The sequence below is a fragment of the Paracoccidioides lutzii genome (genome assembly GCF_000150705.2).
Source record: "Paracoccidioides lutzii Pb01 unplaced genomic scaffold supercont2.1, whole genome shotgun sequence".
NCBI classification, from domain to species: Eukaryota; Fungi; Ascomycota; class Eurotiomycetes; order Onygenales; family Ajellomycetaceae; genus Paracoccidioides; species Paracoccidioides lutzii.
This window is the reverse complement of record NW_015440947.1, coordinates 316,838-332,443: the sequence shown is the minus strand read 5'-3', so window position 1 is coordinate 332,443 and position 15,606 is coordinate 316,838. Positions and strand designations below refer to the sequence as shown.

The window sequence follows — 15,606 nt, the reverse complement described above, 5'->3', positions numbered from 1 at the left end:
TCAACCATGAATCCTTACTCCTCCTCACGTCAAACCACAGTGTGTAAATCTTTTGCCCCCCCCCCCCCCCCCCCCGCTAGGTTTGTGCATGATCGTTTAGTTTATGGTTGTTTCACCTGCTTAATCGAGGCCGTTTCTGACGTTAAATAGGCCTAAGAAGGGTGAAGTTGAGTACCCCATATAACTATCTTTGTATGGAAATTGGGCTTTAAGTCCCTGGTAAATGAATTAACTAAACTAACAATAATAAACTCGGACCACTCAGCTGCCCACATCCCGCAACTCAACCAATCTGTGGAGATGGCTCAAGGCTCTGTCACAACCTTAGGTACTTGGAACCTGCGTTGTCTTGACAGAAAGTCCCATTCACTCGCCGAGAAAAGGCTTTGTCTAACCTGGATGTCCTGGACACGTTGGAAAACTGTGATTAAAGGTAGATTTGGAAGACGATGCGTCCTTGGAACAGATGGAAAGGGACGAAAAAGGTAGTTAATGTGGGGTAGGACATGCATGTGATGAACACCCTCTGTCTACGTTAAGTGGGGACAATAGAGAGATGTGAATACATCCGCTGTAGTGGGAATAATAGTAATTAGCGGAGCTTGCTTGGCACAGTCCATATGCATTGCCGGGAGCTAACCATATAGACTTGGATAGCATTCATCGAAAGCGGGACTCCAGGATATTTGTTTGACCTCGTTGTGGAAAGGTCTCCATTTCGGTATTAACAGTGTGTTTGGGATGCAATAAGTGTTCTGCTTGCGCTCGCAAGGCCACGGCTCTAATCATCACCCTATTGTAATACATTGCAGCTTTAATCGCCTGTTTCTTCTGGTTTGGGTGGAGCTTTATGTCCCGTTCTGGGGAGACATGTATGTGCGAGGACGCTCCCGGTGGTTTCAACTCGACATCAAAATTTTGCGTCATGGCATCAAACATAATAGTGATTTGTCTCCTCCCGTTATTTTCGGAGCCTAGAATCCTAGATATCAATTCCACATCTCCCTGAACGATGGTTATTGATTGTTTACACTGAATGACTGGATATGCTGCCGAAGACATAAAAAACCCAGGCCTTTCATCAAGAGCAGGCTCATCAGCCACAGTCCAATTCTCGTAGGTGCCAGTATTTAATTTGGTCTCTACGCTAACGGAACACAAGAGTGCCAGAATAACATTTGAGTATGGTGTGATGCGATTTTTGTCCGACAGCCTCTGAGAGCATATATCCCCATTAAAACACGTGCTTTTTCCAAGTTACTTCTTTTACATCCTCCTTCGGCTTGAGAAGCAACTCAATTTCAACGCCAAATGCAAGGGTAGCAATAGGAGAAGACATTTTCAGGTCTATCTGCAAAGGGAAGTAAACAAAGAATTGTGAAAACTAGAACATGGGCTGAAAATGGTTTGAATAAAAGTGACTGAAGATGGTGGGAAAAAGAAGGCGGGGTTGCGTATGTTTCTAGTAATAGAAGAAGTGTGGGCTCTGCAAAAGCGTTTTACTGGATATTAGTGAGATAGATGTGAGTTCTCTATCTTCGTCAGTATGGGATTTTGATGGTGTATAATTCCATCGGCTGCGCTGCTGCCATGTAGACCAGGCAGCAGGGAAGCAGCAGCACCCGGTGAGCTTTTCTCGAGCCCGATCATTTTCAAGGTTGCATGTTGGAGAGAACAATTGGCCAGCATTCTCGCTCACTGCGATCGTAGACTTAAGAGCCAGAAGCTAAGAGCAGAGCGAGCAAAAGAACTGAACATATCCATCACGGAAAGTTTACCGCGAAAGCAGAACGCTTGGAGATACTGAAATCAGTGACATTGATGCCAAGTGAGAAGGGTATTGTCAAGAGAGCCAGAATTGAGGCGGGGGTAAGAACCCATTTCACACGAAGCACTGAATGCCAAACACAAACAAAATAAACAAAGAAAGAAATGGAAGCTTTAAAGCCCCTGGCTGTTACGCCGCATATGTTCAAAATCGTGACATTCAACTGGTGTCTTCATATGAGAGCACTTGACCAGCTCAAACCCAGAAAGCGAAAGCATTTCGCTCGACTAAATTTGGATAATAGGAACACTCTCTGCTTAGCTTGCTCTCAAGTAAACCATCATATCCACCAAACTATTGGGTAATGGGAACATATCGAGTCACTGCCAGGATGATTTCGATGCGCTCTAATTTCCCGAGACGTCAGATTTTTATATCCCGAGGTCCATCGGTGGCCAGTTGGCGGGGTAACTTTAGAGTTTGAGGCTCCTTATTCCACGGCGCTTGCAGCCTTGGCGTCTTGGCATTCGCCCATGCGTAACTTTGACGCCGCCTTAGTTAATACGATTTTGTATTCATCCTTCCTCTGGGCGATGAATATCAGCTTCTTCCACTATAATGCGTAAATGGGTGAGCTCTCTGTTTTCAGCATTCAACAGGTAATTTTGATGTATGGTTGAATGTTTGCTAGGAGAAGTAATCATTTATTGAGGAAACTTAGTCATTCAGAATTAGTTTAAAACAATCCAACCAACATCCGCCCCTGGTTCATCGCTTGGACGTGACGATATTCCTGCTTTACTACAAATTACTTAAGCATTTTGCCGTCAATACTGCAAGGTGCACTTAGTTTCTTAGTTCTCCAAAATTTGTAGTCATTGAGAAAGCTGAATCTTCATTGATCCACTAAGGCAAACCCTAGGACAGGAGCTCAAGTTGAAAGTATACCAAGTTAAAACCTAGAGAAAATTTCCCATGGCTCGCTGATGCATTCATTCGATGCTAAAGGGGGGGCCCATGGACTGGAACTTGCATTTCATTGTCATCGTGTTCAAAGCCGGTCCAGTCTTGTCATGTTGAAAATGCTGATGGAGATTTCACCAGACTTGTGGGTGGCTGGTGAACTGTACACACAGGGAAGCGTTGGGTCGAGATACAGAGAATACAAACACAGAGAATTGGGATCAGTGAGACCTTTGGTAGAGCATAGTCAGAGACACAGCTGATTGTTTTCTTTGGAGTTAAATAATAAGAAGAGGTGCATGTACTTTGCACCGTTGACACTCATTCTAATCACATGCCTTCCTTTATATAGTATAGATCTCGGCTAGCTAGTTCAATCCTTACAACAACGTTATTCTTTCAAGACACACCGATGCCTGGTTCTGAGGATAAAGTTGACTCTACGGTAATGGGTCCGGCCGATGACTGAATATGTATCCAATGGGTTAACTTGAATATTACGAGGGTAAAATCCCGTCGAAATTGCCACTTGATTTATTGCGCGAAAGAACCTGTTAGCACCTTTTTGGAAATGCAAGAGTCGAAGGTAAGAATTACGTGGACTTTTTTTTGACAATTTGGAACACTCAAAATTCAGAATAAGAGATTGGGAACATCTGGGCAATTAGTGGCGGCTTCTGTGTATAACTACCTGTCATCTACAACGTCATGCCATCGAGGAGTGGGGTAGTAGAAGTGCCATACGGTAAAAGGCAGGCTTGACTTGTTGTCCTTTGATACATATTCTAAAGGTAGGTGAGCAACCGAGGATATCCGAAGGGACTGATACGGGATTCGCAAGGCCATAGTATGTAGCAATTTCACGGAGGAAAAAGAAAAACAAATCTCCAGCTATTTTGCATTACATGAATGACTGACTGATTGCATGTTTCTTTTCAACTCTCCATACCCCCATCCACCTCCTCAGAGCCACAGAACGATACATTAAAAGAGCCATCCCAAACTGAAACATCTGAAACCCTTGGAAGAAGGGGGTGGAGAGGAGAGGGGACTCGAAGAAATCACTCCCGCGCAAGGGATGCACGAACTTGGAACAACCGTTTGAGTGAGTGATATATGGATATAAATTTGGTACGCAGGCGGTCGGGTAACTAGCGGCATCCCGTCAATTTTTGCGGCACAGCGTATGTCTGTATTTGGGAACTGGGTGCCCCGTAGTCATGCATTGATATGTGCCCTTCTGCATGCACAACCACTCCGTATATGGGATGTGACTTATTATTGTTGTTTTTGTTCCATAATGCAAGAACGGAGATGCTGTGTGTTCCGTTGGACATTTTGTCTTCTTGTCCAACGTATGTGTGTATGTGTGTATGTATGTACTGCAGCACCTGTACACTACACTACAGACACGCCTCTGGGAATTCCCTGCCCCTTTTACGCCATGCAGGGTATCGTGTATGACGCATCATGTACGTGAAGTCACGTTGACTGGATATGCAGGCCTCTGGATGGCTGCAGGTGGTGTCCATGCCAAGCTGTCGGTGCATACATACATGTGTGGAACCAAACGGATTTTTTTGTTCGAGGTGAGTGGTGTTATTGTGAGGTTTGTTCTCATTGGTGTGCTGAGAGTTTCCCTTTTTTTTTTTTTTGTTCCTGTTCTTCTATAGTTAACATGTATGAATTTTTAGCAGTTCGTCTGCCTGGACCCTTACGTTGGCTGCTGTTGATAGGGCTGGTAGTTAACATCGGAAACTGTAAAAAGGGTTTCTAAGTCCACGGAACTCCGTGGAAAAGTGATATAAGTTGATAAGTAAACGAAATAACCGCCCACCTTAGCGCTTCCATGACATCACAATCTGACGTGGAGTTCCCATGGATGAGTTTGCGATGGGATCCAGGCGCCGGTTCTGTTTGTCGTCGCTGCAAAAAGGGGGGTTACAATGATAACCTTGGGAAATATTCCTCCATCTAACATGTGTAAGAGGGGTTTTTTGTTTATTCTAAAATGTTCCATATTGGGGCATTATTGTAATTATTAGTAATAATGAGACATGGTTCCATCTGAGGTGTTGGAAATGCTTAATGGGGTTAATAAGTTCCTGTAGGATAGTTAACTGTAGTTAACTAGTTAGATGTAACTAATCCCACGGGCCAAGTGATGACACGAAATTTTACCCTATCTGCCCGCGTACCTACGGAGTAGGTTGCGGCAGATTGAGTCTACCTTCACATTTGATTCCCCTCCCCTGCTTTCACTTTTTCCGTCTCTAGGCTAGGGCTTTGGAGGTTTGTCAAAGAATGATTAACCCTGGAGGTTCGTTAGTGGGAATTTCAAGAAAGAATCTTTTTTTTTGGCCTTTGAATCTGACAATCCTCTGTTAGTAACTAATGCGCAGGAAGCAAGGGGATATAATTGCAAGGCTACGTTGTTCAATTAACCAGTGATGTGTGCTCGTCAGCCGTAGATTCAAGGTGAATTGAGAGTTGACCCCCTTTTTCAACATACGCAGCATAAGAAGAGATTTCATCCCACCATCCCTCACACGAGCATATCATGCAAGTGATGTGGTTGAACTTGCTATGATCATCATAACCCCGTGAATGTAGGGAAGCACCAAGGACTAGGGAAAGGATTTCATTATTGATCCAACAGGGGAGCAGGGGAATTAAACGATGTATCTATATATACGTGCATAAAACGGGAGGGGTGTGTTTCCACCCATCCATGTTTCATCTGCCGGGAAATTATCAGCGTGTGTCGGTGTCAGCGGCAATGTTGCAGGGGTTGCTGGTCGATGAGAGTAACTGTGGAAAATAATGTGATGGATTAAGGAGCAACCAGTGGCATTAGGATTTAAGCTGCTGTTGTTGGTGGGGTTTGACAGGCTGCGGCTACATGTTTATTTAAAGAGATCTTCGTGAAGCAGGGACGTAAATGTTTGGGGATACGACAGGTGTTTCTCTCGCATTTTCATGCAACAGTGGAACTCAAAAAAATCTTGTAATCGTCTTAGCTTGGTTATTCAGAAAGAGACAGATTTTTTCTTCCACCCTGCGTTGCCTGCTGCAGCTAAGCTGGGTGAGTGAGGGGGCGCGGGAGGGGGTCGAACAAGGCTCATTACTCATTTGTGGAAATCTCCCTCATACGTGGCGAAGTGAAAGAAACATAGATCCGTTCAGTATATGAAACGACCATGTCGGGTCTTGATTTTTTCACTTTCCAAGACAAGATTCCAACCCGACCGGTTTGTGCATAAAGTATATCATGTGAGTGGCAGCTTGCCGATAAATAATTCACTACCCCAGCCACAACATGACACAACAATAGACACAATCACACAACACACCATCACAGCCACACCTATCCACAACCAACACCCACATCGATACCGACACCCGCCCGGTGCCGGAACGGTTAGCTCATTCAGCCTCTGCCAGCGGCCTGCGACCAGCATCTAACCTCCATCCACCATCGCCATCCGCCATCCACCATCCGCCATCCGCCATCCGCCATCCGCCATCCGCCAATCCCCTCAACCACCCCGGCAAGACTACCACGGAAGATATCCCCCAACCCAAATCTATCTAAGCCTCAGCTTTTAACCTCTCCTCCTCAAGACATGACAAGCCACGAGACGACACGACACTTCGGGAAGGGGAAGTGGAAAAAAAAAAAAAAAAGGCAGGGTGGGTCGTAGGGGTGACTAGCGTGCTTAGTCTCATGCTAGTTTGGGGAGGGGGAGGGTGCGGGCTGTTTTATGTCGGTGGTTCGGTTATATGTGGAGTGGAGTCCCCAAGTGGGAGAGTGTTTTGAGTTTGGTGTGGATGTGTGGGTTTGTGGGCGCAAGTGCGAGTTGTGTGGATCTGTGGCATCCATCTCATTCTCCGCCAATCCATCATGATTCAAGGGCTGCTTGACGAAGGTTGGCACAGGTAACAGAACGGAGTGTAACTAGTACCTCCAGGCTCCAAGGCTCACGGATGGAGCGAGCAGAAGGGGCATAGTGTCGCCAAGGACGGTGGACTTTGTGCAGCGTGAGAGTTGGATGAAGCTGCAAGCTCTGGCTGCTAACTACATACGACTGGGATGTTGCAAGGTTACTGGTAACACTTAACAATATTATTTTGACTGCCAAGGTGCGACCCTTGGGCGAAGACTCAAAAGTACGACAGTAGACCAGGGCTGAAAAGGTTTGGCTAAAGAAGGTTTGAAAAAGGGTTTTGCAAAAAGGGAAAAAGAAAACATGGAAAAAGGGTAAAAGGGTTGAAAAAAAAAAAAAGAAAAGAAAATGTTAAAAAAAAAAAAAAAAAAAAGAAAGAAAAAGAAAAAGAAAAAGAAAAAAGCTTCGGCTCCACAGCTTGGCAGCTTGGCTTCCCCTAGCCTGCCTCGGTGACTTGGAACAGGGTACGGAGGTTCTTAGCGGCTCTACGGTTCCAAGGTTGCTGCGGGCTTAGCCGAGTCGGGCCAAGTCGTTGGGATGGGAATCATGGGAAATCACGGGATGGATCTATGTACCCCTGATGCCGATGTAGCCCTCTTTTTCTGGTCAGATCCATATGATTTACTAGGTTATCCCCCATCCCATTTCTCGATGCTGCTTAGTCATGGCATCGTCATTTCAATCACCAACTTAACTGCTAGTAAGCTGGCTAACCAGTTTATCCGTTTCCCATCTGTGATAATCATTTGGAATGGAAATATATCTCGCACGAACTTATGGAGAAATCGATCCATCACCCGCTCAGCCACAAGAAATTCCTGTCTTATTATACTTATTATTGTTCCCCACACCGCGTTGATTTTTGCGCAGGAAGTCATGTCTCGTATTTTCAGCCTTTCAATTGATTTTCTCTCTCTCTCTCTTTTTTTTTTTTTTTTTCCCCTCTTCTTCTGCTTCTCTACTTTTGTTTCTAAAAAAAATCATAGTCTCCACTTTAAACCCTGCCAACATCATCATCCTCCATCGTCAGCGCAGCAAAAACAGTGCAAAAGGCCAGCTGTATATGTCCATGCCTTCCTAGTGGCGTTGCTTGGCGTCGCCGCCGTCACTGGCGTGGGTTCTTCTTGGCATGTTCCATTTGGCATCCGTTGCTTCCACCCGGAAAAGAAAAGGGTGCATACATACATGGACAACAACAAACCACCCATGGTCCTTGCCCAGATAATATTAATACCCCCGCAAGTTGCAGGTGGGCTAATCTGGGCCCCCTGGAGCATGCTTATTTTTATTTACCCGGGTGGACCGAGGATGAGGACCACACTGAATCGGCATATAATATATATATATATATATATACTAGATGTATAAATATATATATAAATGCTTTTCTCGTATTATGTACGGTGCAGATGACAGGATATTTATTATCAGCTCTGAAACAAAGTTCACATCCGACAGAGTGTGCTTCGTAAGCTCTATATATCTAGTTATTCAGCGTTTAAACTCTGCCGGGGTTTGAGGCACAGCTTTGGCCTAAAGTTTGGCCGAAGATTTGGAACTAGCGAAGAAGCTCGGGGCGTGGCAGGCTGGCACAGTTAACTAACTAGTTAACTAAGTTAACTTCTCTTAGTCATATCAACGTACTTCAACCACCTACTGGATCACTTCCGCACGTGATATAGTCTAATTTAATAAGCATCAATAAAATATTATGCAGCTTTCATACCAATTTTTTTATTTTTATTTTTTTATTTTTATTTTTTTTTTTTTTAATTCCCTTTCACAGCAATTTTTCCATAGAGTAATTCCTGGTACATAACAGGCTCTCTTTCTGTTCTCTAGCTTAGGTTAAGCATGGATTTCATATTTCCTCCAGTCGTATGGAGCATGTGTATGCACCCTCCTTACGGTTGGTGTCTTAGGACTGGAAGCCCTGTTATGTACTATGGCCCGGGGGGGGGAGGGGGTGTTAAATAGAGTTTTATATCAGGTGACGTTGATCCAAGTGAAGGGGGGTGTATGGTGCAATACGTTAGGCCTTCCCCCCCTCGGTCTTCTTTGGTAAGCAAGGCCAAGCGTGCCCGAGCAGGGGCCAGGGATCCCATGGGATGCTTTTGCCATTTGCTTGCCGTTGTCTGGGAAGCCTAGGAACGCCGAAACTCTCGCCGCGAGGCTATGCCTATTGGGGCTAGGCGGGGAGGCACCGACCAGCTAGTCCCGAGGAAGTCGCTGTGTGGCTCTGGAGTCTGAGGTAAAGGTGCGAGTGGAAAGTGTGGAAAGTGTGGAAAGTGTGGTAGCGCAAAGTGTAAATATGTAAATATGTTCCCCCATCTGATTGCCCAGCAACTCCCTTCCCACTAGCGCCGAATCTGCCCGTTCGCTGGCTGTCTCCCATCTTTTCCCATCTCTCTCCCATTCTTTTCCATCTTCCCCAACCACAATTTTTTTTTTTTTATTTTCTGCTCCTTCTGCTTCTCCGGCTCCTTCTGCTCCTTCTGCTTCTTTGCTGCTTCTCTCTGGCCTCCTTCCTTCAATTTCCTGCTGCATACATGTGACTCTCATCGTGTGACTTCCTTCGCACATTCTTGCTCCTTTCTTCTTGCTTGCCCTCGATTACACTTTCCTCCCTTTCTACGGTTCCGCCTTCCTTCTTTCCTCCGCCCTCTCCTTTCGTCCTTTACATAATCCACGCTTCCTGTCAATTCTTTCTTCTTGCCATCCGCCATCCCATCATTCTCTCTTTTCAATCCAACGTCACCACTACAACTGCAGCTACAGCTAGCTACAACTGCAAAACTCCATCCAACATCATCATCTCACCCCCGCCCGAGTTATCTGCTTCGTTATCTCCTTCATCCCCTCACTTCATCGAATGCCTATCCGCCTCCTACCACTCCAGGAGGGGCTTTCCTCGCCGATCGCTGACTCAGTAATCGCCTCACACTCACGACATCCATCTTATCAGGCTCCGCCCTGAGAGAAAGAACGCATACATCCTATCCATTCTCTTCTGTCTTTTGTCTTCCGCTTTGATATCGCAACATCACGTAGGATAAGATATAGCCACCACAAAGAGAAAGACAGAGAGAGAGGTGAAATTCCAGAAGGAATACAATGTCCGCCCATCCACAGCCTTCGCCGCCTGGAGGTATCCATCCCCACCATGGTCCCCTCCCTGCCCATCCCCAGGTCAACGGCCACGTGCCCATTCAGGGCCAGCAGCAGCAGCAGCAGCAACAGCAGCAACAGCAGCAACAACAGCAACAACAGCAGCAACAACAACAGCAGCCGCCCCAACAACAACCGCAGCAGCCGCCTCAGAAACCCATTCCAAGCCCTGTCGCGCAGAAAATTGCTATGCTTAATGAGGGAGTGTGGTTGCAGATTGGTTAGTGGCTATATATTTTATTTAAACTCTCAATATATATATATATATGTCCATATTAAGTTGTTTTATATGGCCTAACGTCTAATAGGAAGTTTATCCGAATTGATGGGTGATCTGGATGGCGCTATGAGCGCATACGAGCAGGCCCTTAGACATAACCAGTGGTCCATTCCCGCTATGAGTGCCATCTCTTGCATATTGCGCACGAGGGAACAGTTTCAGAAGGCTATTGAGTATCTGCAGACTATTATCAAACTGGATCCCACTAGTGGGGAGTCTTGGGGAAGTCTAGGTTGGTTCTCTCTCACTTTTTTCTTTAGTTTTTTGTCAGTATGTATATTTGCTAACCTGAATAGGACACTGCCATCTTATGATTGACAACCTGCAAGAGGCATATACTTCCTATCAACAGGCGCTGTATCATCTGAGGGATCCCCAAGTTCGTTGCCCTCATCCCTTCCTTAAACGGAATTCATTTACCAACAAAATTTCTAGGAACCGAAACTATGGTATGGAATCGGCATTCTGTACGATCGATATGGCTCCCTCGACCACGCGGAGGAGGCTTTTTCTCAGGTCATGCGCATGCAACCTGATTTTGAGAAGGCAAACGAGATCTACTTCAGACTTGGCATAATATACAAGCAGCAGCAGAAATTCAACCAGAGTTTAGAGGTGGGTGCCCGTATCTCGTCATCTGTAGATAATTGTACTGACCTCAAGATATAGTGCTTCAAATATATCGTCACGGATCCCCCCCGTCCCCTCACCGAGGAAGATATCTGGTTCCAGATCGGCCATGTCCATGAACAACAGAAAGACGTAAGCAAATACTTACCCTCCGCATGATCTCTATATATGTCTCATTGATATTGACCCCCGCGCTACACAGTACGACTCCGCCAAGGCTGCTTACAGACGGGTACTGGACCGGGATCCCAATCACGCAAAGGTACTACAACAGCTCGGATGGCTCCACCACCAGCAGAGCAATAGTTATAGCAGTCAGGAACAAGCCATCGAATACCTAGAGAAGTCTGTCAAAGCAGGTATGTCATTACTATTCATTCCATTTATCCGAACCCAACCACGCGACGATTTGACTCTGACTTTCCCTTCCAATCTCTAGATAACGGCGACGCTCAGAGCTGGTATCTTCTTGGACGGTGCTACATGTCCCAAGCGAAATATCCTAAAGCATATGAGGCTTATCAGCAAGCGGTCTACCGTGATGGACGGAACCCTACATTCTGGTGCTCGATCGGCGTGCTGTACTATCAAATCAACCAATATCGTGATGCGCTTGATGCTTATTCCCGAGCTATCCGTTTGAACCCTTATATTTCTGAAGTATGGTATGATTTAGGAACCTTGGTAAGTTTCGAAACCTTATATTCTGTGCTAAACCTTGTTTTTCGCCCGCCTGATTTTTTTTAACTTTTTTGTTCTAACATTTTGTTCCTTGCAGTATGAATCTTGCAATAACCAAACAAATGATGCCTTGGATGCTTATCGACGTGCCGCGGAGCTAGACCCGACCAATGTTCACATTAAAGCCAGGCTCCAACTCCTTCAAAGTGGCCAGGCAGGTAGTGCTAACCAGGGTAATGCTCCGGTTCCTCAAGATGTCAATCCGCACACATATCAAACACCGGGCGTAGGCATTCCTCCTGGACATCAATGGGGACCTCCAACTGGTGGTCCACCGTCACAAGGCCCGGCCCCTGCTGGTCGTATTGACAATTGGGCTCGAGGTGTGAACGATCAGGGACCTCAACAACGCCCTGCCCCCTTTGACGGCCGTGAGGGTCCACGAGGCCCTCCTGGCCCACACAGTCCGCGACAGGAGCACCAATCACTCCCATATCCAGAACAATCGCAACACCCCGGTGCCCGCAAGGGAGGTGGAAATGGAGGACTCTCACCATCACCGAAATTTCCCATCGCTGCTCCAAACACATACTCCGGCCCGCAAACCCTCCCACAACTGGGTCCCTCATCTCAACATCAACATGACCGCAATCCCACTAACGGTAACGGCAACGGCACGTACAATGGTGCTGCACGACCTCCCTTAACACAACCTGCTGGCCACGCACAGGTTCCGCAAAATGGCGCACCACCCACCGGTGGACCGCAGCTGGCACCCTACGTCCGGCCCTACACACCACCAACTGAAGTCCGCCCGCTCCGCGATGAGCGACCTGGCTCACCAGGTTCGTCATACCCGCCACACCAATACCACCCTGGTCCTGGCCCTGTTGGAGCTCCGCAGGGTATTGCATCCGGTGCACCGCCTTCACAATCCTCCATAAGCGCTGCAGAAGCTGCTGTGCGTGATCGAGAGCGTGACCGTGAGCGCGAAGAAAGACCCGCATCATCTATGAAGAGGGGACGCGAATGGGAACCCGATCCGGGCCCTGGCAATGGGCCCCCGAAGAAAATTGCGAATGAGGAGAGTCGGGCAAGGCTCGATGAGGGGGGCCAGTCTGTTTTGGCAATGGGGAGGAGATTGTCACCCCCTGGACAACAGGTTGGGGTGGGTAGGGAGAGAGATAGAGATCGGGAGCAATTGCCATCGCCGAGAGATTTGAGAAGAAGGGATTCGGGCGAGGGACAGCAGGGGAGAGATGAACAGCGTCGTGCTGGTGGACATGGACATGGACATGGTGGTCTTGAGGGATATCATCCGTCTGAGGTCGCGCATCATCCGTCCACTCTTCCTTCTTTTCAGCATATGCAGGTACAGGGACAGTCGCAGCCGGGTCAGGGTCAGGGACAACCGCAACAGCAAGGTCCACAACCTGGCCCCGCAATGGCACCCATAGCTGAGGGTGGGGCTCATCAGTCTGGCCCGTTGCCATCATTACAGACTGTGGCGACGGGGTCGGGGCCAGGTCCTACGGGCCCATCGTCGGCCGGATCGGGTCCTGGCTCCAGTGGGGTCAAGGAGGATAGGGATCGGGAGCGGGAGAGGGGTAAAGATGGTCGGGATCAGGTATTGGGACAAGGGTCGGGATCTGTTTTGCATGAGCCGCCGGCGAGGAAGATGGACGTGGATGAGGATTATGATGATGAGGGAGAGGAGGGAGAGGGGAGGGAAGGAGAGAGGGAGAAGGGGACTAGAGCGAGTCCGAGAGGTGGTGGAGGGCGAGGAGATGCTAAGGGGGAGAGGAGAAATGGTGAGATGAAGGGTGAGTGATCATTGATGTTTATAACAAGTTCTTCATGTTCATTATTTTATGTTTGTCTTTTTGTGTGCTTCTTTTATGTGTTCATGCTAGTTATTCTTATGTCTTTTTTTATTATGTCTTTTTGCTGTTATTTTTTGCAGTAGTTTTTACTTTTATGTGTATATTCATTCACCTGGCATATTTTTTTTTTTTTTTTTTTTTTGATTCTGTTCGTATTATTACTACAGCCTTTAGGTCTGGTTTTGTTGCTTGTCACATTTTGCTTTTGCCTCTTGCTTTGGTTTCGATTCTCCTTTCTCCTGTTTTTCTTCTCACTTGAATCATTTAGAGATTGGGGTACTACTTATTTTCTGCCCTGGAAGAGTAAGCAACTAGTCAACTCGTTTTACCTAGTTAGTTTGCGACATTTTTGTTATGTAATCTCAGTGAGACTTTTCCCTCTTAAAAAATCCGTTTTAAGATTAAGGTTGAGGTCCGATGTTTTTATATTCAGTTTAGGTTTACATTAGGTTAAAAATGATTTTATGACATTGTTTTATCTGAAGCTTGATGAAGTTTCGGCGTGTTTCTGAATGAGTTACGGCTCCGAATTTGTAGTGACGTAGGTGTATACAGAGATATTATTATTATTGTTATTATTTATTTATTTATTTATTTATTTTATACCTGAAAAAAGAAAAAAGAAAAAAAAAAAAAAAACCTGGATGGATCAATCAGATAGAAGGGCATGGCAGCGTTTGGTAACTATTGGTAACCACCTGACTGGAAACGCAGGGACTCACTGACTGACTGAACTACAGTGTAGCACAGCATACACATGCATAACAAGAGCCGTGGTGGACACGGGATCGATTTGATTGTCGTCATCCGTACGTGCCCGTCCCCCAGTGCGTGGCTCAGCCGCCCCGAACCAAAAGTGGAAATGAACATCGATGGGTAAACCGGGTTACCGGGACACCCGGCATACCCGGCATACTTTTAGTTGTCTATGTAACTATGTAACTACGGGGCCAATTTTACAGGTGGCTCTGGAAAAACAAATTCACTGCCCTTTTTTTTTTCTCTCCTTTTTTTTTTTTTTTTTTTTTTTTTTTTTTTTCCCTTCTTTTCCCCAGCGCAACCCCGAACCCCGTGTATTTATTGCCCCCTTGTCTCTCCCCGTTATCTAACGCACTCTGTCGCACTCGTGGCCAAGGCGGGCGAGGGCCTGGTTCCGCCGCGACTTGTCAGCCCAACGGCGAGCGGAGGTGTGAGGCCCTTGTGCTCTCGGGAACTGGGGAGGGCTGGCGGCCGGCTGGGTGGTGCCTGGTTGGATTTCATCTCACGCCTCGAGACAGAATGGACGATATGAGATTGGCCCGGTTGAAGAAGCATCGGGCGGGCCAAAGAATAAATAATAAATAAATAATAAATAATAAATGAATAAATAAATAAGTCAATGAGCGGGATGGGAACAAGCTATGAACTAGAATATCTAGAGCTCCCGGCTCTTTTTATTTACAGGGGCCAGGGCTAATCGAGAAACCGCCTCGCGTCTCACGGGCTTTTGCTCGACCGTTCCAGCTTGGTGGGCGTCCGCCCGCCGACAAGACGAGCAGACGGCGCTGGGTGGAGTGTTTCCCTCAGCTTTTGCGTGCTGGCTGGTGGCTGGTGGCTGGGCCGGCATGCTGCGTCTCCATGACGGCCTCTGACGCACAGCATCACAAGGAAGAGAAGGAGAGAAGAAGAGGAGAAGAGAAGAAGAGAAGAACTGCAGCGTTTCGATGGTTCGTTTCGTTGCTGGATTACTAATTCAGCTCAGCGATGCGCACTGTTTGTCCCACATATTGCAGCTGGGTCACATGACCCCGCTCCACCAGGGACGCCAAGAGAGTGCCAAGAGGGCGCCAAGGCTGGGCGGTGATGGGGAAGTTTTTGCGTGTTGTAGTGACTTGTGTAGTACTTGTGTAGTACTTGTGTAGTGACTTGCGGAGTGACTTGTGGAGTGACTTGCGGAGTGACTTGTGGAGTGACTTGCGGAGTGACTTGTGTAGTACTTGTGTAGTAACTTGCGGAGTGACTTGTGTAGTACTTGTGTAGTAACTTGCGGAGTGACTTGTGTAGTACTTGTGTAGTGACTTGTGTAGTGACTTGTGGAGTGACTTGCGGAGTGACTTGTGGAGTGACTTGCGGAGTGACTTGTGGAGTGACTTGCGGAGTGACTTGTGGAGTGACTTGCGGAGTGACTTGCGGAGTGACTTGCGCAGTGGCTTGCGGAGTGACTCGTGTAGATAACTTAACTTGCGGTAACTTGGCATTGGGATTTTCTCTGCGGGAGTGAACATTAGATCTACATGCAAGTAGAGT

The 15,606-nt window shown here is 46.9% G+C and overlaps 4 protein-coding genes across 4 annotated transcripts in view; 2 read left to right on the top strand and 2 right to left on the bottom strand.

Annotated features, from left to right (window-relative positions):
• Positions 1 to 660: 660 nt before the first annotated feature.
• Positions 661 to 1,339, bottom strand: PAAG_00084 (hypothetical protein; the record flags this gene model as incomplete). Its single annotated transcript, XM_015843900.1, has 2 exons — positions 661 to 1,215; positions 1,271 to 1,339. 2 exons carry the CDS (start codon positions 1,337 to 1,339, stop codon positions 661 to 663), a joined length of 624 nt encoding a protein of 207 aa, XP_015700235.1.
• A 4,592-nt stretch (positions 1,340 to 5,931) lies between these two features.
• PAAG_00082 (hypothetical protein) lies at positions 5,932 to 6,326 on the top strand (the record flags this gene model as incomplete). The annotated part of the gene is made up of 2 exons (XM_015843899.1): positions 5,932 to 5,982; positions 6,066 to 6,326. 2 exons carry the CDS (start codon positions 5,932 to 5,934, stop codon positions 6,324 to 6,326), a joined length of 312 nt encoding a protein of 103 aa, XP_015700234.1.
• A 3,466-nt stretch (positions 6,327 to 9,792) lies between these two features.
• On the top strand, positions 9,793 to 13,268 carry PAAG_00081 (hypothetical protein; the record flags this gene model as incomplete). Its single annotated transcript, XM_015843898.1, has 8 exons — positions 9,793 to 10,066; positions 10,155 to 10,358; positions 10,423 to 10,505; positions 10,562 to 10,741; positions 10,796 to 10,888; positions 10,959 to 11,115; positions 11,196 to 11,440; positions 11,535 to 13,268. 8 exons carry the CDS (start codon positions 9,793 to 9,795, stop codon positions 13,266 to 13,268), a joined length of 2,970 nt encoding a protein of 989 aa, XP_015700233.1.
• A 1,157-nt stretch (positions 13,269 to 14,425) lies between these two features.
• The window catches only part of PAAG_00079 (hypothetical protein), a gene marked incomplete at both ends in the record, with an annotated part of 1,621 nt that continues 440 nt past the window's right edge, over positions 14,426 to 15,606 (bottom strand). Inside the window, 3 exons of the mRNA XM_015843897.1 lie at positions 14,426 to 14,554; positions 14,762 to 14,947; positions 15,072 to 15,589. Coding sequence (XP_015700232.1) covers positions 14,426 to 14,554; positions 14,762 to 14,947; positions 15,072 to 15,589 — 833 coding nt within the window. The remainder of the gene's footprint in view (positions 14,555 to 14,761; positions 14,948 to 15,071; positions 15,590 to 15,606) is intronic.